Here is a 12,831-nt window from a genome sequence, read left to right on the forward strand (position 1 = left end):
TACATAGAAGCATTCCCTTTTGCAATAGCCTCAAAAAAAAAAAAAATCTCGGAATAAACCTGACCAAAGATACTAAGACCTCTACAATGAATTTTACACCTTTAAAGAAAGATATTGAGGGAGATACCAGAAGACAGAAGGACCTCCTATGCTTATGGACTAGAAGAATTAATATTGTGAAAATGACCATCCTACCAAAATCCATTTATAGATTCAATGCAATGCCAATCAAAATCCCCATGACATTCTTCACAGAATTGGAAAAAACATCTTAAGATTCATATGGAAGCAAAAAAGACCTCGGATAGCCAAAGCAACCCTGAGCACTAAAAGCAATGCTGGGGGGATTACTACACCAAATTTTAAACTGTATTACAGAGTTATAGTCATAAAAACAACATGGTACTGGCGAACAAAATTGAAGACCCAAATATGAGTACATACAATTTCAGCCACCTGATATTTGACAAAAGGGCCAAGACCTTTCACTGGAGGAAAGACAGTATGTTCAGCAAAAGGTCCTGGTAAAACTGGATCTCCACCTGTAGAAGAATGAAACTAAACCCCTATCTTTCACCTTGCACAAAAGTCAATTCCAAATGGATCAAAGACCTCAATGTGAAGCCTGAAACTCTCAAACTGTTAGAAGAAAACATTGGCAATAACCTGCAAGATACAGGTATAGAAAAGATTTTCTAAACCAGACATCTATTGCTCAGGAAACAAAGTCAAGAATCAACAAATGGGACCTCATTAAACTAAAAAGCTTCTGTACATCAAAAGAAGCAACGAAGGAAATGAAGAGAAAATCCACAGACTGTGAGAAAATCTTCACCAGCAACACATCTGACAGAGGCTTAGCATTCAGAGTATATAAAGAACTCAAAAAAACAATCAAGAAAGGAATTAACCCACTTAAAAGATGGGCTAAGGAGCTGAAGAGAGAGTTCTCAAATAAAGAAGTAAAGATGGCTAAGAAGCATCTGTAACAGTGTTCAACATCACTAGTAGTTAGGGAAATACAAATTAAAACCACTTTAAGATTTCATCTTACCTCAGTCAGACCAGCTCAAATCACGAGAACAAATGATACCAAATGTTGGAGAGGATGTGGCCAAAGGGGAATGCTCAACCACTGCTGGTGGGATTGCAAACTTGTTCAACCCCTATGGAAAGCAGTGTGAACTCTATAAAAACTACAAATGAATGTACCATTTGACCCAGTTATACTACCCATTGGCATATACCCAAGGAACTCATCCTATTGCAGAGACACTTGTACATCCATGTTGTTGCTGGTCATTTCACAATAGTTAAGAGATGGAAGCAACCCAGTGTCACTCAGCTGACGAGTGGATAATGAAAATGTGGTTCATTTATACAATGGAACTTTACTCAGCAATAAAGAAAGATGAAATCATGAAATTTTCAGGTAAATGGATGGAACTAGAAACTGTCATACTAAGTGAAGTAACACAGACTCAGAAAATCAAACCATGTACATTCTCCCTCATATGTGGATCCTAGCACCAAATCCTTACAGGTGAGTATATATCCAGACATAACTACAGAAACCAGGATAATGAAAAGGAAGCAGGGAGGTAAAGGAAAAGAAAGAACTTGAAAGAGAGGAACAGTAGGAAACAGGTGTTTATAAGGGAGATATGGATTAAAATGGGGTTATTTTAATGGGAGGAGGGATGAAGCATTATACAAGGAACATTGGGGATAAAGGGAATGAAGCTCAAGAAGAGACCATAGGAGAAGAGATATTATCAAGGGAGAAATAGGGAAATGGGGACACCATGGTGGAAGTGTTAGACAATGAGAGAGATAAATAATGCCTAGGTAATTTTAAAAAAACAGAGAGAACCATATTAGTCCAACAACCTACTGACAAATTATACATATAACTACCTCAAGGAACACAATATATGTCTAGTCAAGGTTTATCTGAGAATGTTTGGGGTTTGCCCAAGCTTTATTGACATGGCACCTGGTAATTTAAAATACCAGACTGGTGGAACTAACCTTGATGTTTAACAGCCATACTTTGAGGCCTATACTAGTCTGGTCAGAAGGACTTAAAGGACAGTTTTTGTTCCTTGCCCTCCAAGGTCGACTAAGTTCCAGGGGACTATGAAGCATCTCTCAAAATGTCCTATAACTGTTGTGAATCATCTATCCTCTTCATCAAGGAGGCCGTGGAGACATCACAAGATGGACTTGAACCAGTGTCCAGTCTACAAAGAGGAAGGTCAACACAGAGGAAACATTTCCTCCAAGCTTCCAAGTGAAGCCAGGCACAGTGAGCAGGACCTTTGACATCTCCACATAGATGGAACTGGTAAAAGAAAGAGGCCAGGGGCTCCTCCGAAGCCCATGTGACCCCTGAGGAACAGATGCTCAAATGACCTTAAGAGTAAAAATAAATTGGTTTATTTGGGCCAACTGTATGGTCTTAAATATCCAAAAGGAAAGTATAACCAAAGATTAAATTGATCAGTATAATTCTGTAAGAGTCCATGTGTATAGCTAAAGGCTACATAATAAGAAACAATGCCAGACAGGAGATACCTTCCTTTGAGTTGTTGACCAGGGTGGCCCAAGAGACTCCCAGACAGTAACCAACCATAGAACTGGAAAAATGAACAGCGGACCCAATCTTATCTAAAGGAATGTTGGCAATTGATTGCTTCTAGATGAGGAAGAGCTGATCTTCCTAAATAGAGGAACTCTAGATAGGCTGACTAGACTCAGCGGATGGACTAGCACTGGGGAACGGCTGGGGACAAAGTGGACAGTAACAGGGATGACAGAGTGTATGGGCTCCAGTGAGGGGGTGGGGGAGACTACAGGAGGGTGCCATTTGGGATGTGAGTATAAAGATGAATAAGATTGTTTTGGATGTTCTGTATGAAATACACAAAAAAATCAACAAATTAAAAAATGAGTTATATTTGGGAAAAAAAGAAACCATCTAAGCTTAATGCAAGTTTATACTGATCTCCAACTCTACTACGTTCACAAGAACCATTCTGGCTACATTTTTTATTGTCCAGAGTCTCCTAAGAAGAGCACTAAGAATCCTGTGCTCACCATCCTCCATTCATTTCCTCAGTGTTTCTATTCCAGGATACAGGTATACTGGTATGATAATCATTAGCCTCTATCCATGTAGGAAATGCGCAACCCTGCAGTGTTTATGTAGTGTCTCCCACTTTCATTCTGAAGACTCATTTCCAAAGCTACTTAGGCCTGTTCCCTGCCACCTCCAGGGAGGCTACTTCATATACCTGTGATGGAGATAGCTTTGTCACAATCTGCATTTCGTCCTTGTATCCTACAATCTGAATGCTTTAAGGTTCACTCTGTGCTGTAAAGTTCATGGGTTTGGACAAATGTATAGTGTTGTCTCCCTACCACTTTAGTGTTCCACGGATGTGTCTCACTTTGGAAGGATAAACGTTTGTTCTAGTTTACAATGATTATGAAAAATGCTGTTTGAACAAAGCATGTGCAAGATTTTATGAGGAAAAGGTTTTCAAACCACCCAATGTTCCATCATATGGCAACGCTACATTTGACTTCCAAAGCTACTATACAAGTTTGTGTTTCCACCAGCACTGAATCCAGTCTCTTGCTGCTCTGCAACAGAAATTTGTCTTTTTCCTTTAGCCATTCTAATGGACATGGAGTAGCATCTCATTAATGTTTACTTTTTACTTTGCAAATACTTAATGACGAGTAATGTTGAGCATCTTTTTAATATTCTCACTTGTCATCTGTGTGTCTCCTTCGATGAGGCAGCTACTCAGATGCTTCTCCCGTGTTTTGGCTTGGTTATTTGTTTTCCTGTTGTTGAAACTGCAGAGTCCCTAGGTATAATCACTTGGTCATTCTCTTGACAGTCTCTTCGGGTCAGAATTGTTTATTTTAATAAAGTTCAACCTCATAGCACTTCAGAATTGAAAACTGGATTGAAGAGAGCGCTCAGTGTACATGCTCCTGCCATCAAGCCGAATGATTGGAGTTTTATCCCCAGGACCCACGTGGGAGAAAGAGAGAACCAGTTCCTGAAAGTTCTCCTCTGACCCCCACTGTGTACATGCATGCCTAAACATACAACACACATATACATAAACACACACAATAAATAAATAAATGTAAAAGTTTCTTTTAATTTTGAAAATAGTGCAATGACGGGGACATGTCAAAGAGACATGGGTCAATCAAAAGAGGTTCTAATGACTGAAGTAGGAAAAATATGAACAAAACAAAATAGTTCAGTTTGAGCTGCTCTGATCTAACTATCTGACATCCAAAATTCGCTAAAATCCCAAGCTTGTGAAATGTTAACATGACACCCAAGAAGTTTCAGGGGTCTGGAGCATTTCGCACTTCAGATTTTTATTAGAAATTCTTAACTGTTAAAAATTATGCAAGTATTCTAAATCCAAAAGACTGTAAAAGCTGAAATATTCCTGGTTAAAAAAACCACTCTTAACGCTAGATGAGGAACAGCTGACCCTCCTGAAACAAAGACCTCTAGATAGGCAGAGTATAAGGGCTCTAATGGAGGGAGGGAGGCTATGGGAGGGTGCTGCCTGGCGGATATATACATAAATAAAAAATAATAATAATTCTTCGAAGCATAAAAAAAACACTCAGCCCATACAGGATTATGACCTAAAGTATAAATAAATATTCACAGTCCACACATGTAAATTATTGAATAAACAAATATGAGAGGACATAAAAGTCTGCCATGAGAAGGCTAACTAATATATGTAATTCTCCACCTCCAAGGAGAAACCTTTTAATCCTCAAGGAGAAGCTGCACGCAGTGACTTCATTCCAAAGAATACAGCACAGAAAGAGAGAAACCACAACCACAGCTCCTGAAGCTATTTCAGCGAGTCAAATCAGGTCATTTCTCCCCTTCCCCTGAAAGTCCCCTCAAGGTGAGTACTGCCTTATACATCTGGTCATTCCTTTGCTAATGACAAGCACCTGGCCTGCTTCACTTACAACCTCATTTCCAAAAACTCTCTCACCTGGGTCCTGGGGATCAAATTCAGGTCATCAGGATTGGTGGCAAGCACTTTACCTTACTTGTTCAGCCATTCTGTCAGACCATAAATTGTTTCTTTTTAATACCTTTCATGCATTTACACTCATCCTGAAGCCTTGGGACATATCGACTGCACAGATTCTATACCCTTAGGCAAACCTTTCTCCAGCTTCAGATCCAAGGTTTAGAGGACTGATATGGTTTGTTTCCTAGATTATCTTGAACAAAGAATATAGAAGTGTAATTTAAGAATAAAGTAAAAGATCGGAATACCTTCCAAAGTAAGGTGACGTTTCTCTCTTTTTGAGTAATATCACCATTAATTACTCTCCAAAATTCAGGTCCTCTTAAAGGAGCTGTAAAATGACAAGGAGTGCAGATTGTACACGTTTGATACAATGTTTTTAGTCATATTTGAAGTGCACATTTCTGCACTTTCAAGACACATTTACAAAATGCTCACAGACCTTTTACATCCATGACAACCGTGTAGGCTGGACTGCTCCAATTACTCCAATACCCCAGTCCATCCAACCGCTTACAGCGCACCTGAGCTGCATAGACTGCACATAGGTCTGGCACCGGAAGATTGGCAGACTTTGATTTTGCATCATATACTTCATGCATCTGTAAAATGAGTCACACTGTTAATACATATGCAGCTATTGGGCCCTGAAATGCCTTTTGACTTTGAACCTTAACACTATTCCAACATTAAGGGAGAAGTGATTTTGTGTTCTCACTTCAGAAGTACAGAAAGCGTGGCCCGAGTCCCTTAAGGTGAGTACTGCCTTATACATCTGGTCATTCCTTCGCTAATAACAAGCATCTGGCCTGCTTCACTTGCAACCCCATTTCCAAAAACTCTCTTACCCTATTACTGATCCTTGTCCTCAAATCCCCTCTCTGCAGGGGCTTCAGAATTCTAGTGATGGTTAGACAGAGAATCAAGTAGATAAGACTCTCAGACATTGTAACTGAAATCCCTGTGTTCTAATGGCATAATTGGAGTTTCTTATATTTCTAGTCTTATCCAACTGCTCCTGTAAAATTGACATGGAAAGCCATCATATGCACATTTGATGCTGTAATTGTTTAAGAAAAGTAGCCTCTTTCAAAATGCATCCAATTGAGGGCTAGAGAGATGACTCGGGGGACCCAGGTTTGAGTCTCAGAACCCACATGGCTTGTTAACACCAGTCCTTAACTCCAGTTGCAGGGGATCCAATGCAATCTTCTGGACTCTGTGGGCACCATGCACACACCTGGTACATATATATATGTATATATATGCAGAAACACTCAGAAAATAAAAACATATAAAATCTTTTTTAAAAATACATCCCCATTGAACATGTGTATGCTGAAAAATATTGATAAAACTTAGAAGAAAGGTCACTCCTTGAAAAAATGAGTTTGGAAACAAAGAATAAAATAAAGTCAAATATGTCTTCAATGCAGGATGTCTCCAAAGCTTTGTATAATAAACCACATCTCTACACTAGAAAGATACAGAGAAGTAGGGCTTCCTAAACCTATTTAACCATGTAATCTTTTTTCCCTGAGCATTTTATGAAACTAATGTCCTATGGGGTATCCTTTGGGAAATGATGGATCAAGAAATGTCTGTTCCTTACAAGGGTTAAGACTTTGATAATGTAAGTAATGAAAACAGCTACATCATGGAGGAGAAAACACTATTTGTATGTCAATAGCATTAATCTGATGCAACCAAACTCTTGAACATTATAAGATGGTGTTGCATGCTTGAACTCTCAGCAGCTGTGATTATCTGCATGAGACATGAACAAAGTTGGGCCCATGAGCAGTCCTGTCATGGGTGGGGAGGGATTTGCCAGATCCCACCTCTACCTCAGGATTTACAAGCAACTGATAGTTGCTGGGGGAGGAAGAGACATTATCTTGAGTGGTGTAGTCACTGGTAAGCTGCCCGTGTTCCTGTAAAAAATCCCTTACCTATGTGCCTGCAAGCAGCCCCAATTAAAGTCATTGGGTCACCTCCCTCAGGAAAGACATAAAATAAGAAGGAGGACTAGTTTGGAAGAGGAAAAGGATCATAGCAGTGAGGGTTAGGAGCAGGGGCTGGTAATGGGGGTGAATATGATAAAATACATTATAGACACATGTGAAAATCTCATAATGAAACCCATTACTAAGTATAGTTAATATGTACTAACAAAAAAACATGTAGTAATCCCAGCACTTGGGAGGCAAATTCAAGGCCAGTCTGCGCTACAGTACACAGCGACTTCAAGTTCAGCCTAAGCTACAGAATGAGACCCTGTTTCAAAAATTAAAGAAAGAAAGAAAGAGAAAGAGGTGGAGGAAAAAATGAAAAAAATCCCAAGTTCTAGATACCTTCCATTGCATCTCTTTTCCATTGAAGCCATATCGGATCTGGAAGTGAAGGTTATTCTCTGGAAAGACTGGCTTTTCCCAAGATACTTTTAGTAATCCAATGTTTACAGTAATCTCTGCTTTCACGCTAGATGGAGGTAGAGGTTTTACTAGAAATTTTAAAAACAATATTATGTAATAGTAACTTAAACAGCAATAATAACATAATGCTACTATATTTGTATACCTCATATTTCTATAGCAATATATTTTTTTCATTCACTGTCTAATTATATCCATTATCGCCCTGTGTAACACCTAAGGGAAAAAACTCAGCTCTATTTTGCAAACAAAAAAGTTAATTGAAGAAAATATATGAGTCCATTATCCATGTCACTCTGCAAGGTCATAGAATACCTGCTGACTGAGCTATTAAAATCTCGGTTCCTATAATCTGAGGGAATCAGGCTTTTAATAAGCACAAACAGAAGCAAACAGACCTGGACAGCATATGGTTCTTTAACATGGTTCTTAAAATATAAATATGTGAATAAGACATTGTTGGAGACAGTGTATAAAAACACAGAAATACAAAGAAGAGTTTGGTTTGCTCATTGTCCTTTTCTGCTGATGCCCTCAGGGCTTATGTATAATACATACATTTCTCCCAATATTGTTAATTTTTCACATTGAGGGCCACTTTTCCTAACAATAAAAAGGCAACGTGGAAATGTGACATGTCTAACTCGGCCTGGAAGCTCCATCCTCTGGAGTGCCTCACTGTGTCGCGACTCCAGGCAATGTTCAACTTCGCAATGTCCCATCAGCCTTGATCGTCTGCACTAAGCGCAGAACTCTGGAGAAGCACGGGCCCAGCTGGCAAGCCAAACACATTGCTAACATGTTTCTTCCACGCTAACTAGAAAAGAGTTGTTCTCTTGAAAGTACCCCCTCTGATCCCAGATCACATCACTCCTCTCCACGTCTGCCAAGTTTCGGCATCTAGCAGGTTAACACCACTTAGAGCAGAGGCCCCCAGGATGATGACTGGAATGCCCCCTTTTCTTGGAAATTATTTTGATGGTTACCTTTGCAAGTGGGCAACTCAAAGAGAAACGGCCCTTTCCTGGAATACAAAGTACAAAATGCAGTGGCAGAAAGGGAAAGTTTGTCAGCTAATGGAAAGAAGCCCACCAACCCACAGATTGAAAAACCGCTAACTAACGCCACATACAGGCATTCTGTGGGGGACAGTCAGGAAGAACTGACTGGAGACGCTCTTGATCTACATCACTGATCTGCTGATTCCTCAAGTCTTGTAAGTCTGAGCACTGTTGATTATATGGAATAAATGCTCTCTGGGTTGGCACAGTGTGCGGGTTGGCCACCATTCTCCTCCTCCAAATCTCACAATAGCAGCCACCATGTAAAAGCTGTGGTCTCCTGCTTGTGCAGCACTTTTTAATCATTTAAGCAATAACATGATTACTTTAGACCATTCAGTAAAAGACATTCAAAATTTGTCCTTATATGTACTTTCTCATGACCATTAAATTCTCATAGTTCAAGAAGGTATTCATCACAAGTCCAGTAAGAAAGAAAATACCATTGTTTGAGAGACCATAAGAGTTAATTTTGTGACTGTACTTCATTGGCTCACATGGATAGATTCAGTGACTGTTGAGCAGCAGTGTATGTGACGCTCTTCATACTTCCACACATATGTGGAAGTATGCACATTTTTATGAGTGGTACAGAATGGTTATGTACTTAGTCCAACTTTTAAAAGCTAGGAAGAAGGCTGCAGAGACGGCTCAGCGGTTAAGAGCACTGGCTGCTCTTGCAGAGAACCAAGGTTCAGTTCGCAGCACCATTAACAACCGTCCATAACTCCAATTCCAGGAGCCCCAATGTCCTCTTCTGACCTCTGTGGGCACTTCACGACATGGGTGCACTTACATACATGCAGGCAATACACTCATATACATAAAATAAAAATAATAAATAAAATAGTTTTTAAAAAAATAAAAGCTAGGAAGAGATAGAACTGATATTCAGATCCTAAAACTCAGTTTCTACATTGCTCCCTTATTAAGGCAACATGAGCCTGATTTAAACTCTCAGTTTCAGTTTTGGAAAGCAAAAAACACCCAGTGTTAGGGGTTGGAGAGATAGTGCAGTGGTTAAGAGTACTGATTGTTTTTGCAGAAGACCCGGATTCGAATCCCAGCACCCACGTGGCAGCTAACAACTGTCTGTAACACCAGTTCCAGGGGATCTGACAGTCTCTTCTGACCTCCGCAGGCATTGTATGACATGGGTGCAGGCAATACACACATACACATAAAACAAAAGTAATAAATAAAATATTTTTAAAACACCCACTGTTATTCAAACAGCATGTCAGTAACCCCATGTTGCATTTGTCCTACATACATGTGAGTGTTGATGGTTCTTTGCTACCCTGGAATACTGAATAACACAAAAGTATCAACCGCAGTAGAACTACTTACTATGGAATTACACAAAGGAAGAGATAATGAATTGGGTGTTCATGTTGCAAAGCAAATCTCATAGTTAAAGCAAGTTCCTTTCACATTTAACAAAATACAGATTTTACTTCAAATGTGTGCTGATTGACTTAAAAAATAATGGAAAAATACATCGATTTTTGTCATAGTTTCCCAACATAATAGTGTATAGCAACAAAAGATATTCTTTAACTCCTGTTACATAATCATAAAAGGGTCATTTCTCAAAAATTCCATAATGACATTAGAGGAGCATCTCCAATTTCTCTAAGGCTCTTTAAATATCGTCATGATAGACATCACCATTTCCATCTGTTTTCTTCACTTCCTTTAGACATATTCAATGTCTCTCTTATACAATCTTAAAGCCTTGAATTATCTCTCCTCAGATTATAAAGACAGTAGATTATCCAATTTAAACTTTCAGATTAAAATATCTAAAGTTTTCAAACTATACTAGAAAGATATTTTATAGTACTTGTGAAAAAGTTACTAAGTGCACTCACAGTGACCTGTGCAATTTATTAAGTACAATACCGAACTGTCCAGCTGCTATGAGTATATCATCCACATGAATAAACAAATATGCTATAAATGAAATAAAAAGCAAAATAATAATATAGACTCCAAATTATAAAACATCCTAAGTAAGGCCAATCATCTTCTCAATTCCTCTGCAAGCAGAAACAAATTTATTCAAATCCAGTGTGATCAACTAATGATAAAATACATTAGCCCTGAATCAACGGACATCCAAATCTACTAAAAGAAATGCACAACATGCACTGACATACCTACAGAGTCAGGAAGGACACACGTTGGTGGAGAGTCAAGTGAACCCAATGAATGGTTGATCCTAATCCACATTGTGTAGCCAGATAACAGGAAGATTGGCTGGAAAACGCATTCATAAAAGCCATCCTGCTGCAAGTCACAGTCTTTGGGCTCAGATACAGGATGAATAGATGGACTATCAGAACAGTATAGGCTGCTCCTTAATAGACACAAAAATAGTCAATTAATATACAGCATTGATAAAAGCAAGAAGATACTTGAGAATTCCCATTTGTTGTTCTCCATTTAAAAAATGGATTTTTTCTTGAACTCCTAGTTATATCCCAATCTTTTGTCTTTCCATAAAAATGATCACTCCTAGAGAACCTATTCCATTAGATAGCGTGTGAAGGGAATGGAAAGAACTGTGGCAAGAAGGTACGTTAGAATTAGAACTACTGCCGTGAACGTCAAGAGACTAGTTTGTGTTTGTGATACAGCTGTAAATAAGGATTAAGAGTAGTAACGGAGGTTTGCCTGCAATGGAAAGAGAGCAAATTCTCCTCAATTTAAACAGTTTTAAATTCCTGCAGAAATCAATAATGTAATTCAAGTTATATTTGGCTTAATTGATAGTGCCTTAATACTTTTTGGTCCAAATTAGCACAACTAAAATAATACCAATTCCTGATACATGTATGAATGGTATAATGAAATATATTACAAAGTTTCTCAGAAAAGAAAATTAAGAAAAAGTATGTCTGAGTCTTAACCAACCTTCTACCTTAGCACATGCAAAGCATTTCTCCTCTTTGAAACAGTCCCTCTGTCACGATTTGCTCTGAATATGGTACTTGCTGACTAAAGTAGTGACCACTCTTTCCACCGGGATGAGTGAAAAGGGAGAAGAATAATGGAAAATCCCTCATTTTGCCATTTTTGTAATATTTTCCCCTCAAGATTGCTAACATGGATGTGTGTATGTGTGTCTGTGTACAAGTATGTGTATCTGTACGTGGGGGGGTATATGTCTGTGTGTGTGTCTGTATGTCTGTTTCTGTGTATGTGTCTGTGTGTGTGTCTGTGCGTGTGTCTGTGTGTGAATGAGAAAAAAAATGATGGATGTGGGGTCATCTGTGGGCAGAGAACAAGAGTACAGAAACCCAATGGTGACGGTTTCTGGAATGGCTAAGCGTCATTGTTAACCATTTATTGACTATTTCATTGACTGTTTCTTAAGAGAAGCTGTTTTATTGAATTACAATGAAAAGGAATGTCAGTAATTCCCCTTGGAATCCTATAAATCACACTATTCTCTTCATTTTACAGACAAGGAAGTTGACACTTTTAAGGTTAAAAAAACTCAGTCAAATACGCACAGGTGGTTGTATGGTTATTCTGTAAATATTAGTGAAGTAAATGAGACATGGGGTTTATAAAACATGGAAAGAACATAAAGATTCTAAAATTTAAAATGGCCTATTGTGAACTTTCTATTGATTGTATGATAAAGGTAACAATGATTTCATTTGAGAAATGTAGAAATTACCACTTTTTTCCAGTACTACAGAAGAATAGACTAAGAACATTAGAAACAGAATTCAGATCACAGTACTTGAAGGAAGGGGTATATTTCCCAAGTTGAAATTTTGGATTTTAAGAATAAATATGTACATTATACAGACTGAAAATCTCCAATACAAATTTTAAAATCATGGCATTGTAGGACACATACCGGAAAACAACCATGAAATGTTTAAAAATAAAGACGTGTCTATCTTATTCTAAAGAGGAACACACTATTTTAGACACACTATGTCAAAACAAGGGTACTGTGGGAAGATGTCTGAAATTATTCTTCAAGCACAAAGTGAAAATAAACAAGTACAAAATTCCCCTTAATAGAATACATTGCCCTCAATTAACTATTATTTATTTCCTAAATTAAACCACTTCCTTTTTTATTTTTATTTTTTTAATATTTATTATTTTTATTTTATCAACTGGCCTGGAATGTGCTATGTAAACCAGCCTGGCCTCAATCTCACAGAGATCAGCCTGCCTCTGCCTCTCCAGTGCTAGAACTAAAGGTGT

At 38.3% G+C, this 12,831-nt stretch overlaps 1 protein-coding gene across 1 annotated transcript in view; it reads right to left on the bottom strand.

Moving 5' to 3' along the window:
* The window catches only part of Lepr (leptin receptor), a 106,996-nt gene that overhangs the window by 23,547 nt on the left and 70,618 nt on the right, over positions 1-12,831 (bottom strand). The window contains exons 9-12 of the mRNA XM_008831089.2: positions 10,758-10,957; positions 7,454-7,602; positions 5,542-5,701; positions 5,348-5,430 (exon numbers count right to left, since the gene is read on the bottom strand). Of these exons, the coding sequence (XP_008829311.1) occupies positions 5,348-5,430; positions 5,542-5,701; positions 7,454-7,602; positions 10,758-10,957 (592 nt within the window). The remainder of the gene's footprint in view (positions 1-5,347; positions 5,431-5,541; positions 5,702-7,453; positions 7,603-10,757; positions 10,958-12,831) is intronic.

The sequence above is a fragment of the Nannospalax galili genome, unplaced genomic scaffold (assembly GCF_000622305.1).
Source record: "Nannospalax galili isolate Female #2095 unplaced genomic scaffold, S.galili_v1.0 scaffold553, whole genome shotgun sequence".
NCBI lineage: Eukaryota > Metazoa > Chordata > Mammalia > Rodentia > Spalacidae > Nannospalax > Nannospalax galili.